At 43.6% G+C, this 14,351-nt stretch overlaps 1 protein-coding gene across 1 annotated transcript in view; it reads right to left on the bottom strand.

Annotated features, from left to right (window-relative positions):
• Positions 1 to 14,351, bottom strand: part of GLRA1 (glycine receptor, alpha 1) — a 39,218-nt gene that overhangs the window by 22,356 nt on the left and 2,511 nt on the right. Inside the window, exon 2 of the mRNA XM_010296261.1 lies at positions 1,122 to 1,252. Coding sequence (XP_010294563.1) covers positions 1,122 to 1,252 — 131 coding nt within the window. The remainder of the gene's footprint in view (positions 1 to 1,121; positions 1,253 to 14,351) is intronic.

Below are 14,351 nucleotides of genomic sequence, written 5' to 3'. Positions count from 1 at the left end.
GATAATGTATACATTTCATTAAATATTAAAGTTTAATTTCTTTTGTGTGTGCATAATTTAGTGGTAGGCAGGTTTACAGGGTGTTTTTTTAACTCTCTCTGATTTGGATAAAAACAGCAGTGTTTTCTGTTGCCTAATTGATTACTAGGACATAAGCTTCCCACCCACCTTTGTGTTTAAAAGCCCAGCATAGAGCTTATTGCTTGAAGCTGGACGGCAGGTGCTGTCACCATGATTAATGGGTCCTGGGAGCCCTGTGTTAGCATTGCCAGGGGCTCTTGGGGCAAAGCGGAATTGGTGGTAGGAAACAACAGAAGCAAATGAAACCAGCTTTGAAGAGGGGGCTGAGAAAGTGGCTGAGAGGGGGCAGGTCCTGCTTTATCTCTGGGTATGAGTCAAGGGCAAATAGCTCTGGGGAAGTGAGCTCAGTTAAAAAGAAAACAAATCCGACAAACTCCCCCCTCGCCTTGTTTGAGTTGTTTTGAGGAGGAAAGAAAGATGTTCTGTGGCCTCTTCCAAGGCCTGCTTCAGTGTTGCTTGGCTGCCAGTGAGCATAGGGTGAACTGGGGAAATCAGGTGTGAGATAAAGCTGTTGCGATGGGGCTGTGTTGGGCACTAGCTTGAGAGCCCCTCTGCTATGGGGGGACAGCGATGGGTCAGAGCTGCCCCTGGCATCTCACTGAATTCCTCGGGAGCTGATGGGAGAGACTCCTCTTGACTTCAGTGGGTTTAAGAGGGGAGCGTTACCCACTATTAGAAAGTACTGTGGGCAGTGACTTAAGGGGAAAGGAAAGTTGAAGTTTTTATCCTAATCTGATGTTCAGGTCCCTGCCAGTCACTACTTGGTTTGGCAGGATCCCTGATCCCTCTATATCTTGATATTGAAGTGCTTCCTGCATGTAAAGGTATTAGAAGGTTGTTTCCATTCTGAGTGGAAATCAGATACCTTTTCAGACATCTACAAGGCATCTGGGTGCCAAATCTCCCATTATAATACATATTTCATATGAACATAAAGATTGTTCATATTCCATATACAATTAGGGAGGCATTAATGAGGATCGCATGCAGTTTTCAGTCCCAAAATGAAACAAAGACACAAAAGCAGAGGTTTTGCATACCTTTAAAATTTGGCCTGATCCTGGCATCGTATCCTGAAGTTCGCCCCATCAATTTATCCAAGAAATCGGAAGGAGACATGGGTTTGGGGGCAGATCGTGCTGCTGCTTCAGCTTCTTTGGAGGCTGCCAGGCTGTGTGAGTAGAAAGAGGAGGTTTTGGTATATATCCCATACTGGGGAGGATTTGGGGTCCAGAAACAGAGGAGTCAGCATCTCTGTTCTGCTGTGAGGGAGCTTGGGTACCTGTGTGAGTTCCTAATGAGGCTAGTCTCTGCTAATTTGTTTGCCCAGCCCAAACATCTCTGAATACAAAATCCCAGCTGCCACCGAAGTAGAATGAGAGATGATGAGTGGAGAAAATCCTTTTGTGAGTTTAGGTATAGTTCCTTGGCATACCACTAAATTATACAAATGTGAACTCTGGCACTGAGCTCCGCAGGAAAAATACACTCTGAGATTAGCCTTGGGCAGCAATTACTGCTTAATTACATGGCAAATAGCAAGGAACATATTTAGTACTCTGACAGTCTAATTTTCCAAAAGGCAGGTAGGATCAGAGCAATCTGGAATTCCAGGCTTAAATGAGTGTCATGTGATTGCATAACTCCTGCAGAGCCTTTGGGACTGTAGAGGATAGATGTATCTTTACTTCCCACTTGCTGGTCAATCCAGCATTTGCTGTTGGTACCTGCAATGCAGGCATCTGCGTTCAATACAGCAACATGGTTTCTGGACTGGGAGGTGTCTGGAGTATGATCCTGAAGTGAAACTCATGTTGGGCTGAGGGTGAAAGGAAATGAAATATTTTTGGGACCTGTATGGTCTCTGGAGGAGAGAGATTTTTCATCTTCTACAGATCTTCTACAGTATTTTTACTCTAAGGCTGGTGATGTGCCTTCTGACTCTGTGGGAGTCCACAAGATCTGCAGGGTGATGTTTTGAGCTTAGGAAGTCTCTGTTGTTGCCATCTATGTGGGAACAAGTGTCCCCTGGTACTAGGTGCTCATTTTCAACTTTGCAGGAAAGTTTGATTTCTAAGATAGGAATAGATATTATTCAGTTCCTTCCCTATGGTTGTTTGGCTTCTACTTGAACACAGATCTGCTCCCAGGCTGAAAGTGTAGTGTAAAATTGTCTAGATTAGCAAAAAAAACCCCAAAACCCCATTGGTGACATGCAATGTGCAAGAGCTGTCTCTGCCTGCGATGTCAGATGCCTGAGGCTGGTTAAAGCCTATGGGCAGTATTGCAATGCAAATGTATAATAAGCCAAAGCAAGCTGCTTAGGAGGAAGAGGGGCTCATTGCTTAACCCTTTGCAAAACTTTGGAATTTTTTTAAGTACCCACCGTCTTTCAGAAGAGTAGTACTAAAATACTGACACAAGATCTATTGGGAAGAATTTAAGGACAGTCAGTACGTACAGCATTAATGTGACCCAGCCTTGAAAGACCTGTTCATACAATGCAAGTTTGAGCTGAGACTCCAAAGACACAAATGTTATCTAGACAAGGCCTTGACAAGAGCATTTTGAACCATCAGGTTCCATGTGACTTAAACTTATGGGATTCAAAAAGTCTTGAGTGCCATGATTTCCAAATTGGGATTTTGTGGTAACCTGTATTGCACTGACTCTCTCCTCTAGTGTTAGGAGTGATAGCTTGATGAGTCTTGGTCTTCAATCCTGCAAACTCGTAACTGCAATCTGGCTTCTTTTGCAAGCTGCCACTGTATTGGCACTCTAATTACTAGCCTGTTTTTAACTGTTAAAAATTGTTTAATTTCTGCAATGAAGAAGGGAGATGAATTCCAGATCACTTCCAGTGAGAGTCTAAAACTAGGATTTCATTCACCCTTTATATATTCACAATCCACTTCCACACTGGACCTTATCTGAACTGGCTGATGCACACTCATGCTTGGAAGTGATCTGACAGGGTGTGGATCTAGATTTTGCTATAGCCAGGTGCCATTTCTTGTCTTGTCCCCATCTCTACTCTAAGAAACCATGCAAAGCCAAACCAGTGTGTTTCAGGGGTTAAATGGGGTTGGAGAATAGGTGATGGGGTTGTTTTTTTTTTTTCTTTTAGAAGGAAAACAACAGATGCAATTGATTTGCAAACTTGGAGGAAGAAAGCTGGGAGTGGGAGGACAGTCAATACTAGTCTCCACTACTGCATTCCAATAGAGCGTCTGCATGGCAATGAGTCTAGAGAAAAGATTTCAATTAAGCAGCAAATGACTCGGTAACCAAAGATTCCTGCCACTTCAGCAGCAAGATGCCAGATAGTGCAATATGCTGATTTCTTCTCATTAACTGTAGACTGTAGGAAGTATATGGGAGTGGAAAAGTAGGGGGCTGGGGCAGAGGGGAAGAGGTAATACACATCTAATAAGCTTTAAGTGCGAAAAGATAATTAGAGACTACAGTTCCCCTGGTGTTAATTTTTTTAAAAAATGAGCTGAAAAGGCACAGAAATCAGTGTTCAGCTTTCAGTAAATATGTTGCGGAAGCCCGTGCTGAATATGTTCACTTCCAATGAGTGAGCCTGCTGGTATTTCTTGGATGCCATTTTCTGATTCTTTCTGCTTCAAATTGCAAGTAAATTAACTTCATGGGCTTGCTCCTCCATGGAAGGAGCCTTGTCTCAGGTGAGACCTTGTTGCTCTCTACAACTACCTGAAAGGAGGTTGTAGCAAGGTGGGTGTCGGTCTCTTCTCCCAAGTAACTAGTGATAGGACAATAGTAAACATCCTCAAGTTGTGCCAGGGAAGTTTAGATTAGATATTAGGAAAAATTTCTCCACTGAAAGGGTTGTCAAGCAGCAGGCTGCCCAGGGAAGTGGTTGTGTCACCATCCCTGCAGGTATTTGAGAGGCATAGATGTGGTGCTTAGGGACATGGTTTAGTGGTGGACTTGGCAGTGCTAGGTTAACAGTTGGACTTGATGATCTTAAAGATCTTTTCCAACCTAAACAATTCTATGATATATCTAAGACAAATGATTCCCACAACCGTCTGAGAGAGGACCATCTTCTCACAGCCCTACTGCTTTCTGCAACTTCATGACCATCCCTATGAGTTTCTGTGAGCACATTTGGGTATGTGCTGAAACTGTCAAATGTGGTTTCATGCTTCCTGGTGTGTGTTTTAGAAGCTCTGTTTGGCTGCTGTGTGCTGTTACCCAGGTGACCCAGGAATGATGAGCTCTGAGTTTCTTCTGGTTTTGTCACTATGTGTTCCCCTAAAACTATCTGGTAACAACTTCCCTTCTAGACTTGACAAGAACAGGCGAGGGAGCAGGGGATGCGGGAATAGCAAAGCCTTTCCAGCAGCAGGCAGATGTGTCTACTCTCTAGCTCAGAAGTAATGGTAGAAAACAGCACTGGGAGCTACAGAGAGGCTGGCCCACCCCACCATGCTTTGGAGGGATGGACTGCATCTAACAACCCTGAAATGGTCACTCTGGTTGTGACAGTTGAGCTTTGCTATGGCAGTTTAGCTCAGGCAGCACCCAAAAAAGCTATCAGCTGCTGCTCTCTTCCAAGTCTGCCTTGGCCAGTGCTGTGCGCTGCCTTGGGGCCTTTCTAGAATTTTCTCCACTCTTTAGTTCTTACAAAGGCACTCTTGAAAGTCCTGGAGGACTGTTTGTCTCCTGGCTCAGCAGAGACAAGGGGAGGGAAATTGCTAATTGATTTGAAAATTATTGATGATAGAGGAGAATTGGAAATTTATGGTGTGTTGTTGTTCAGAGAGAACTTTTACTCTCCAAATAAACAAAAACAGGTAACAAAAACACCAGAGATGTAGTTTGCATCGGTGCAAGAGTGTTGTCTGAGCCGAGAGTGTCTTGCTGCATTTCAATAGCAGCCAGACAGCGGCTTATCTTATTTACGCTGGTGTAATCCCTAGTGGATCTGGCTGAGAAAGTGCCATTAGGCAATCATCACAGCAACAACAATGGAAAGCATCTCTTCAAAGGGTCGATGAACTAGCATAATCTTCTGTGGTATTAACACTGGCATGTAAGCAACACCGCCAAGTCCCTATGAGGTCCAGCCCACCAGCAAGAATGTGAAGGTGGAAGCTGGTGGAGGTGAACAGCCCAGGTATATATATCCTGCTCAGGATACCTAAGAATTGCATTGCTTAAAATGGAGCAGTCAGGCTTTGCAGGACGCCTGTTAGTGGTTTTTGCCAGCATGTACAGGCACTGTTTGCCCTGTCTGCATTATTTTGTTTTGGCTAAACAGATGATATATTCTTATAAAAAGTTATTTGGTTTAGAAAGTGGCTCTTCTGCAGTCTGGATGTGTCAACTTGCTTGGTTCCCAGCTCCCCGGCTGGCTGTTTCCTCCTCCCATTTGCATGGCCCTTGTACAACATTTTCATGCTTTTTTTGGCTGTGCCTATGGTTGTCCATCTAATTAAGTCCAGCATCACAAACTGCCCTGTTCTGGTTGAATGCTGATACTGAGAAATATCAATTTTTTTTTTTTGCAAAGAAGAGAGATGAAGGAATTTAATTAGCACAGGGCCTCTATTCCCCTGTCAAATAATTTAATTGTTAATCATTAATTCTGAGAGCAAAAAATAATGTCTGGCAGCAGAAACAAACTGTTGCAAAACAAGTGTTTGCAGAGGAAATATCTTTGCGATGTGTGGAAGGCTCAGGTCCCTGTGAAGGTAAACTGGTGTAACACCAGTGGCTCAAGAGAACAGCACTGAGTTTATTCTTCTGGTTGGGTGAGCTGCAGGTTGGGGAAGTAGAAGATACCTGGTCACTTACCCTGGCTCAGTGCTGCTCGGCAAAGGTTTCTCAAGTGGTTGGTTTGTTTTTGAAATGCAGTACAAGCCAGAAAGCTTGGCAGGGATGTGTTCGGAGTAGTGAGATCATTGAGAGAGGCTGAGGTGACCAGTGTGTTTCCTGCACTACCTTCAAAGCCAGGCCTCTGTAGAGCAGTGTGGGGTCTTGAGGACACAGGAGAATTTATCAGCTTAGTTTTATTGACCCCGGCAGGCTCTGAGAGGTGTGGTCACAAAGAGAACATCAGACAGTTGGGTGCAGAAACACATCATGTCATCCATGATTAGCGTTATCCATGGTGAGTCTCCTCCGCTCTGCTTGCCTGGGTTTCCTGAACCATCTCCCTGGTCCCTGAGATGGTGCCTCTTGGGCACAGAGGCCCCTGAGCAGGGACTGGAGCTCAGCAGCAGAGCCCAGCCTGCACTCGGCCTCTGCTGATGCTGTCTCCATCTTGTCCTCAGCAGCCGGAGGGAGGAAGGACAGACGAGAGACTTTTTCCTGGTGAAAAGGAAAAGGGACAGCCCTAAACTCTGTACCCAGACTGTTATTTCTGACTGCACATCAGCGTGTTATCTTGAGGAAAATGCTGCCAGATGCTGGCCTGGGAAGGCTTGGCAGACACTGCAAGCAGACTTTTTTAATGATTATATTTACTATCAAAATGAATAGCACAATCAATATTGATATGCAATTCAATTAAAAAGGATGAAACTCATTGCCTGCATGTTTTTTTGTCACATTGTCTGAATTCCTGGCCTACAGCAGTAGAGGTGGTCAGGATAAGAGAATAGTGGAGGGGTGTGGGGAGAAGAGAGCTCCCATTCTTTATTTTTGGCATGCCATGGTGCAGAGTAGAAAGAGCGAGTGTTACGGATGTGCTGATTGCCATCCATGTGGTCATGCTCAACTGCTGGTGGTTACGGTCCATGCAGCATGGATGTGAGTGTGCTGCAGGGATGAATGTGCAAAGTTGATTCTCTGAGGTGGGGAGGAAATTTGGGGTTGGTTGGTTTCTTAATTCAGCTGAGATCTTATGCAACAGAAGCATGGAGCAGACCTGGATCTTGGGCCAGGATAGGAAAATAGTTGTGTACGGTGAGCCTGGTGAAATATGGAATTAGAGAACCTGTGAGAAAGGAGATTTCACTCTGAGAAAGAAATGGGCAATAAGCTGTTATTTATCCCGATTCATGGGGAAGGAGGGAGACGGGAAAGAAAAAGTTAGGCTTGTAAAATGTTGCTGTGTCTCTGTCCTGGATAGTTGTGCTCTGCTGTGAGCTGTTTAAACCAATTCTAGGTTTAGCACCAGAAGTAACTGCATTGCAGTAGTTGCAGGATGTAATCAGTTAAAGTTTTAACCCAAAGGATCCCAAAACACTCTCAAAGATCCTGCGGGACATGTTACCACTAGTCTCTGTTGCTGTACAGGAGGAGAGGAGCTGGGGGGGGCCTTTTCCATGGGCCTCAGGGAATTAACCCTCTGTGATCATTTCCATACAGTGAAAGCTGCAACAGCTTTACTGGAGTGAGAAAATTTTTTTCTTCAGATTGCAGTATTCTGATGTCTTTGTGTTCCACTGCCACGTTCCTGCAGCCCACGGCTCCTATGCCATATGGCAAAGCACCCTGTCTAGCACTATAAAACATCCCAATTACACTGATTAACTCTATGGAAAGACACCAGCACTTGGAACAATTGCTGATGCTGCCCGGACAGAGCAATGAGAAAATAAAAAATGACTAGACAATCGGCTGGGGAGGTGTAGAAATCTGCACATTGTATATAGTTGAGATGGGAAGAGCACAGGGAGACCAACAAATTGCATGGGAATAGCACTTAGTTGTGTGCAAGGTTCCTGGTCTTACAAGACTGTTGTTCAAACTCTCATATGTTGCGCGGTCACTCTTGCTTATCGCATATTAAAAAAGGAAGTGTGCGTTAAATTCAGCTTTGAGCCATGGGCGTTCTCTCTAGTGACTAATCCCTTTTCCAGAAGCATCTACAGTTCTTAGAGCAGAAGTAGTGGCTTTCTGGAGATGTATGATCCTAAGCTGATGAGACAGGTTTGAAAACATAACTCAACAATGGAGAAGCACAAATCAATGCTCAGGTTTTAATCACTTGTGAAATAAATCCAGCAGACACCACTGTTGACTCTTACATGTGCATATACTGAAAGGTCTTAAAGTTATAATTGCATTTTCCACTGAAAAAAAACAAAGGAGAAAAATCCCTGCAAACACAAAAGCATGTGTCTAGCTTCACACACTGAATATTCCCTTTAAAGTCAGGGGGGCTAGTCAGATATTTAAAGTCATGCATAAACAGCCTTCCTGAATGCAGTAAATCAAGGGGGGAAAATGTCTTTACAAGATAAGGCTTCATATTCTAGGTAACAATATTCTCTTCACTGATGTGCTCTTGATTTAATGTTTGGATGGAGGGCTGCGGTGGGAACCTCAATTGACGTCAGAAGGTTTTAGATCACAGACCAGACAAGTGTCAGAGAATTACGAGAAATCGCGGATGCTCTTCTATCTATAGCTCTGCAGTTGCGCTATCAGTCATGTTTTCATCAGTTCAAATAGCTTGCTACGGCAGCTTTTTAAAAATTAGTTTTAGTTTAAGGATTTATGCTGCTTGTTGATTGGATAAGAATATTGTAACAGCTTTTTTTGATAAATCAGAGGTGGTATGAATAGAATTCTTCTTTTAAAAGAAGAGGTATAACATGCAGTGCAGAGTGGTGGTGGGTTTTATCTTCTGAAACTTTCTGCTACAGAACCCTTGAAAAGGCCTCCTGCGCTAACATGCGTAACCTACCTACAAAATTGTGGGTCCCACAGTAAAACTGGGGCTCTCTGTGTTTTGTACTGTATAAAACGAGTTGCGTGATAAGAGAGCTGATTTTGCTTTTTTCTAATGGAATAAGTTGTTGTCATTGCAATGCAAATACCCTGCTGGAGATGAATGTTTCTTCTGTGCTGTCTGTGATTCCTGGTGTGATTTACCAGTTTATTCATGAACTATAATGAAATGTAACTCCTGGAATGAACAGCTAAGCTCTGGGTCCCCTGCCTGGGATCGTCCTTCCCCTCCCCACCTTGGCTGCCCTCTGACTTTGGTATTTTGGTCTTTTCAGCTCCCTGACAAAAACCCCATCTTCTCAACCCTGGCAGTGCTGTGGGGCCCGCGTTGGCGCAGGGGAGCGTGTCGTGTTCGATGAGGCTTGTGCTTTATCAGCCACGCTGCTGCGAGGTGACTGCTAAGCCCATAGCTCTGTGTCAGGGTGTGATGGATGGGGCTGGAAGCTGGAGGATGCTTGTGATCCTTAGGCACATGGGGTGGCAGGGGAGGTGGGCTGCACGCATTTGGATTTGTAAATCAGGTCTTGGGAGCTCTGGTGCAGGAAGAAGACCTGTGTGTGTGTGTGGATATGCCAGGAGCTGTTGCCCGGCTCAACAGTGCTTCCAGAGGGTAAAAGCAGTGGGAATGAACAGCGAGACAAGACTGTAAAGATACCCCACGAAAAGTCACCTTTTTGTCTACAGTCTGTCTTTGCAGTTCTTACAAGATAGGAAAAGGCTGCCTCACCCGGGAATTCAGAGCATCTTGCTTCCCTGCTCCCAGCTGCAGTAATACACGTGGTGTGCAGATCCTGCTGTGGTGGGGGACCTGACCCATTTCATGCGGGGGCTCTTGGCACCAACAAGGACATTTAGAGCTAAGGATGTTTTTAAAGGGTGCTGGTAACAACAGATCCTCATATGCTTTCAGGTTTTATACTTCCTCCATAAAAGAAGGGAGGAGGGGCCTGTGCTTGGGGCTTTGTACGAAGCATCTTTTTACTTGCATTGTCTGGAAAAAAAACTCAGAGGAAATTGGGTAAAGGTGAGAAGTGATGAATTTTGTTGAATTTTCTGCATGATTCCTGGCTCAGCTGCATTTTGCTGTTGAACAAGACGTGTGCGATAGTGGTCCAGTCCACCACTGATCCCACTTCTGACGCTATTTATTGACTTGTCTGTGTGTTCCAGCCCTGCTGGGGCTGGGGGACAGGAGCCGTATTCTGGGCGAGTGGTCGTAGGGGCAGGCATCGCTCGCAGGGCAGGCGCGTGGGGGGAGCTGCTGTCGGCAGCTTTCGTCTGAAGGCGGTGTGTGCGATGATTGATTGCACTGCAAGGCCTGCTGTGTTCCATGCATGCGACGCTCCTGGTCTTGGCAACCTCCTGGTAGGTTTTTTTTCCCCTCTTCACCCACCCTGCAATGAAGCACTGATAAAAACAAGAGCATTCCCTGGCTATCTGCTAAGGCATTTGGTTTGTTTTTTGTCATTTTTTTTGTTGTCTTAGTGGGCTGTGAGCCACAGTGGAAAGATAAAGAGGGAGAAATCAAAAAGAAAGCAGGTGTAAAAGTGTATTCTTTTGTTTCCCCCTCCCTCTCAAAATCCAATTTTTGTGGGGTTTGGTAAATTAAGATTTCTCCTGCTTTTCTCAGCTGGCATTTAGATCCAGCAGAGATGTATTTACAGGATGCCAACTGTGTCTATGTACCAGCCAGATGTGGTGCAGTCCCCAAATCAGCAGCTTAACATGGTGCGTTATATGGATGAAATAATTGCCTGCATAATGGGGAGTGCTCAGCGCGTGTAAATGACGGGTGCATCTGTCTCTCTCTATTTCTGTTCTCTGCAGGCCCTCTCTGTGCTTTGGCCTTACCGAGGGGCCAAAAACTGTATTTCTGTTTTTTCAGTTTCTGTGCATCAGTCTCCTGAAGTATCAGTAGAGATTTAGGAGCAGCTTTGAGGTGTGTGTCTGATCCGTAGCATCAGTTTGATCAACATATGCAGACCTCTGGGACCAGATCAGCTAGAGCACATCAGCAGTTGCCCAAGAGGTTGAGAGGGCTACCTTGTTTTGCACCGACCAATTCATCTTGGCTAAGACATATCAATGTAAACCATCTCCCCTCAAAAGAAACGGTCTCTGTCTGGCTTTGTAAACACAAATGTAAATAGTTTGGATAATTTGGGGGAAGGCTGAGAGAAATAGAGGTGATTTTTTTCTTTTTATTTGCTGCTTTAAGGGTAACTGACCTGCTGAATTAGCAGTATTTCATTACGCTGAGTGCAATGTAAAAGTTGCTCTTTTCTGGGCAGTGCAAGTAGATCTGGAACACAGCAACCAGACAGACTGGTGTTGAGAAGCTCGGTCATGGCTGCTAACAAACCTTCTGGTGGCTTGCACTGGAGCAGCAGGACGAATTCCTGTTTCTCTCACTCCTTCCTTTTTGCTCCATTTATCCCAAGTTGTTTTTTTCAAGACTAAAATTATCAAAAGTGCTTGGAATGTTTTTTTAATCACAAAATTGAATTCAACCATCGTGGGGAGGGTATGCTGGAATGACTTTTTTTAGAATGTGAAATAATATGATGAGCCATTTTTTTCTTGAAAGGTGTGAGGTACACAAGTGTAACCATACTTCATAAGAATAGAAATCGTTGTGCTCTTTGATAGACAAAGGTCAACAGAAAGTATACGAGGTAACAATAGCAAATCAAAAGGGTAATTTACTGAAAATAGTGGAACCCTGATTTAATGTGCCACAACAGCGAGAGCCGATACAGGCAAACAAAACAGAAGTCAAAATGTGTTATCAGCCTATCTGCTGTCTTAATACCAGTCACTTTGGGATTCTTGGAAGAGCTCCAGGTTATAGAAAATGAGCAAGTGAAACTTAGTGAATAGATTTAGATTTGACATATTTAAAAGTTGTGGTTTTGATTTGGATGTTGTGATTTATTTTTTTAAAACTTTTGTCTTTCATCAATACCTAAATTGCAATTATATTCATTAGGTGGTCTGACATCTTGTTCCCAATACTGAAATTTGGAGAGCCCTTCTAACCTACATGCTAGGATGAAATGAGAACAGACTCCTCTGCTGGTTTTCTATCACAGAGGAATAATCACTGGTCAGTGTTGGGATAATAAAGTAATTTAATTTTGGACATTAACATCTTCATTCAGGTGTTGGGCTCCTTTTCTATCCAGGTCAGCTCATGAGCATTTGGCAAGATGAATTTTGTAAACCAACACGGAAAGTGCTTGCTCAAGATCAGGGGAATTGCAGTGTGCTGTTGCTTACAAGTGCTTTCCTGTTTGACTTGAATCACTTGGTCGGTAGCAGAATGACCTTCTTAGTCTTTAGTCTGTGATATTAAATCTGAGACACTTAGAGTCAGAGGGCCCTTTGCTGACTTGCTTCATACATAAGTCTCTAACACCTCTTTCATGGGAGAAGAGGAATAAGGGGAGACCAAATTCTCATGCCTAAATTCTTCTTGAAGGAAGTCTCTGTAGACAATTCATATGATGCAATGCCCTTACATATAAGGGCAGGATCCTACCATTCCCTCCACATATTGATCTCTTTTCAGAGGCAGCTCCCTTCAGGTATTTGAGCAGTAAATATGTGTTCTGCCAGTGGGATTTGCTGCAGTAGAGGGTAATGTTCAGTGAGAGTCAAGGTGGACAGCCAGTCTATATTACCTAAAATCTGCATAGCACCAGTGCCTCAGAGACAAAGGATATTTTATTAGTGCATGTGAAAAACAGCAACATTTTTTGGCAATGTTTTTGTTAAACAAGGTGGTTATCTATGGTTTTACTGCTCCTTGTATCCAACATGAGGAGAGGGAAATGGTTTTTGCCCAGACATTTCTGGAGCCTTTCTTTTGTTCGGATCTCTCTAAAGAGCAGGTCTGGAGTTAAGGCAGCTGTTTAGAGAGGAATGTTAAGATTAGACTGTTAGAAAATGTTTTGTGTACTTTACGTTGATTTGTCTTAATTGCCTAAAATGCAAGTGAATTGTAATGGATAGATGGAATTGTGTATAAATTCCCTGCAGAAGGCAGAGTCCCAAACATTCTCTGCTTCTACTGCAATGACACCAAGTTAATATTTCTTTGGAATGATTTATAAAGTTTTCTAGTAGAATTGTCTAACTTACCACAGCTTCAAGCCTTGAATAACCCTTTTAGCAGGATCTCTAATAGGGCTATTACAGGTTGCAGACCAAAGAAGCTAAAAAGTGTCCTTAGAGGCATCTAGTCTAAGCCTTTGCCTAAATAATTTTTATTTTGTGGAGGACCTGACAGACTCAGCAGAGGTACAACAGCTCATAAGGCACAACTTTCAGTGTGGTTTTTTTTTTAGTTAGTGTGAGGAAAATAACTACTGAGAACATCTGCTATGTGCTTAGCTCGGGGCTCTGGAAGCCTCTGGTTAGCACTTCATTCTCAGATACCTCTGTAATGCTATCTAGCGCTGCAGAGCTATAGCAAAAAGGTTTGGAGAGAACGTGCACGTTGCTCTCCTTTTTCTTCCCCTGACTTTTGTTGCATTTTCAAGGGGCTGAAATCAGCAGCTCTCCAGTCACTTACTTGTCAAGTCTGTTTTAGGGAAAAGTGTCTGTCTTTCTACAAAGTTGAGGCATCATATTCACAATAGCATCTTTATTGTTTTAAAAATTAGAATCAAAAAGCTCTGTTACTGATAGGAGGGAATAAAAAAAATTTCAGTTAGAGCAATCCAATAGGGTCTGAGGCTGGCAGCAACTTTCAGCCTGTGAATCACTTGGAGCAGTAGCCTTGAATCACTCCTAGCTGACAGACTGCTCTTCTGGAGGGGCCAACTCTGATCTTGATTCAGTGAAGGTCATGCTGCTGATTCCTGGTATACAGAAGTGCAATTAGGGCAAGAATCAGTCCCAAACAATTTAAAAACCTCACAGGAGAGTGTCCAGTTTGGTAAAGTGCCAGTTCTAGGCTATTTTTTTCTCTCCTAACTTTTACAAGGTACATTCCTACCCCCCAGGCTTATGCAGTGGTATTTCTGGACCACTACAGCTATTAGAATGCAATGGTATAGCAGAAAGTTCAGGCAAGATCATCATATGCTAGGGGTAGCTTTTTGTGAATTCCTTCATGCAGAACAACTGAACCAGGGTATGAACATGCAGTGTATGTAGTTAGACTTTGGGAGAATGTTTGTATATGTCTCCACAGATGGAAACAGGACATCTGGAAATCCCTGTGTAAATATTGTCCAACTTATTTTTAGTTTCAAGAAATAACATTTTGCCTTAGAGATATGCGTAAGGAAAAGTTGGTCAAGCAGCCTGTCTGTCAGAAGACCCTTTTCATCTCCCACCCAACCCAGTTTCCATCCCTGCCTCTATCCAGGTTCTCAGTAAATGTCTTAGTCAAGCTAAGTGACTGCAGTCTGAAAAGGCAGGTAGCAAAATGGGAAATGCTCTTCATTAAAGACAGACATGTCAGAATAAGCTGCTTATCGCAAATTCCTTCTAAAACACCCCAACTGTAACAGAAACAAATATCATATTGGCAATACCATAATGTTTGC

Source organism: Phaethon lepturus, unplaced genomic scaffold, assembly GCF_000687285.1.
Source record: "Phaethon lepturus isolate BGI_N335 unplaced genomic scaffold, ASM68728v1 scaffold13131, whole genome shotgun sequence".
NCBI classification, from domain to species: domain Eukaryota; kingdom Metazoa; phylum Chordata; class Aves; order Phaethontiformes; family Phaethontidae; genus Phaethon; species Phaethon lepturus.
Note: the sequence above shows the minus strand (reverse complement) of the source record. Positions and strands in the feature narration are given on the sequence as shown.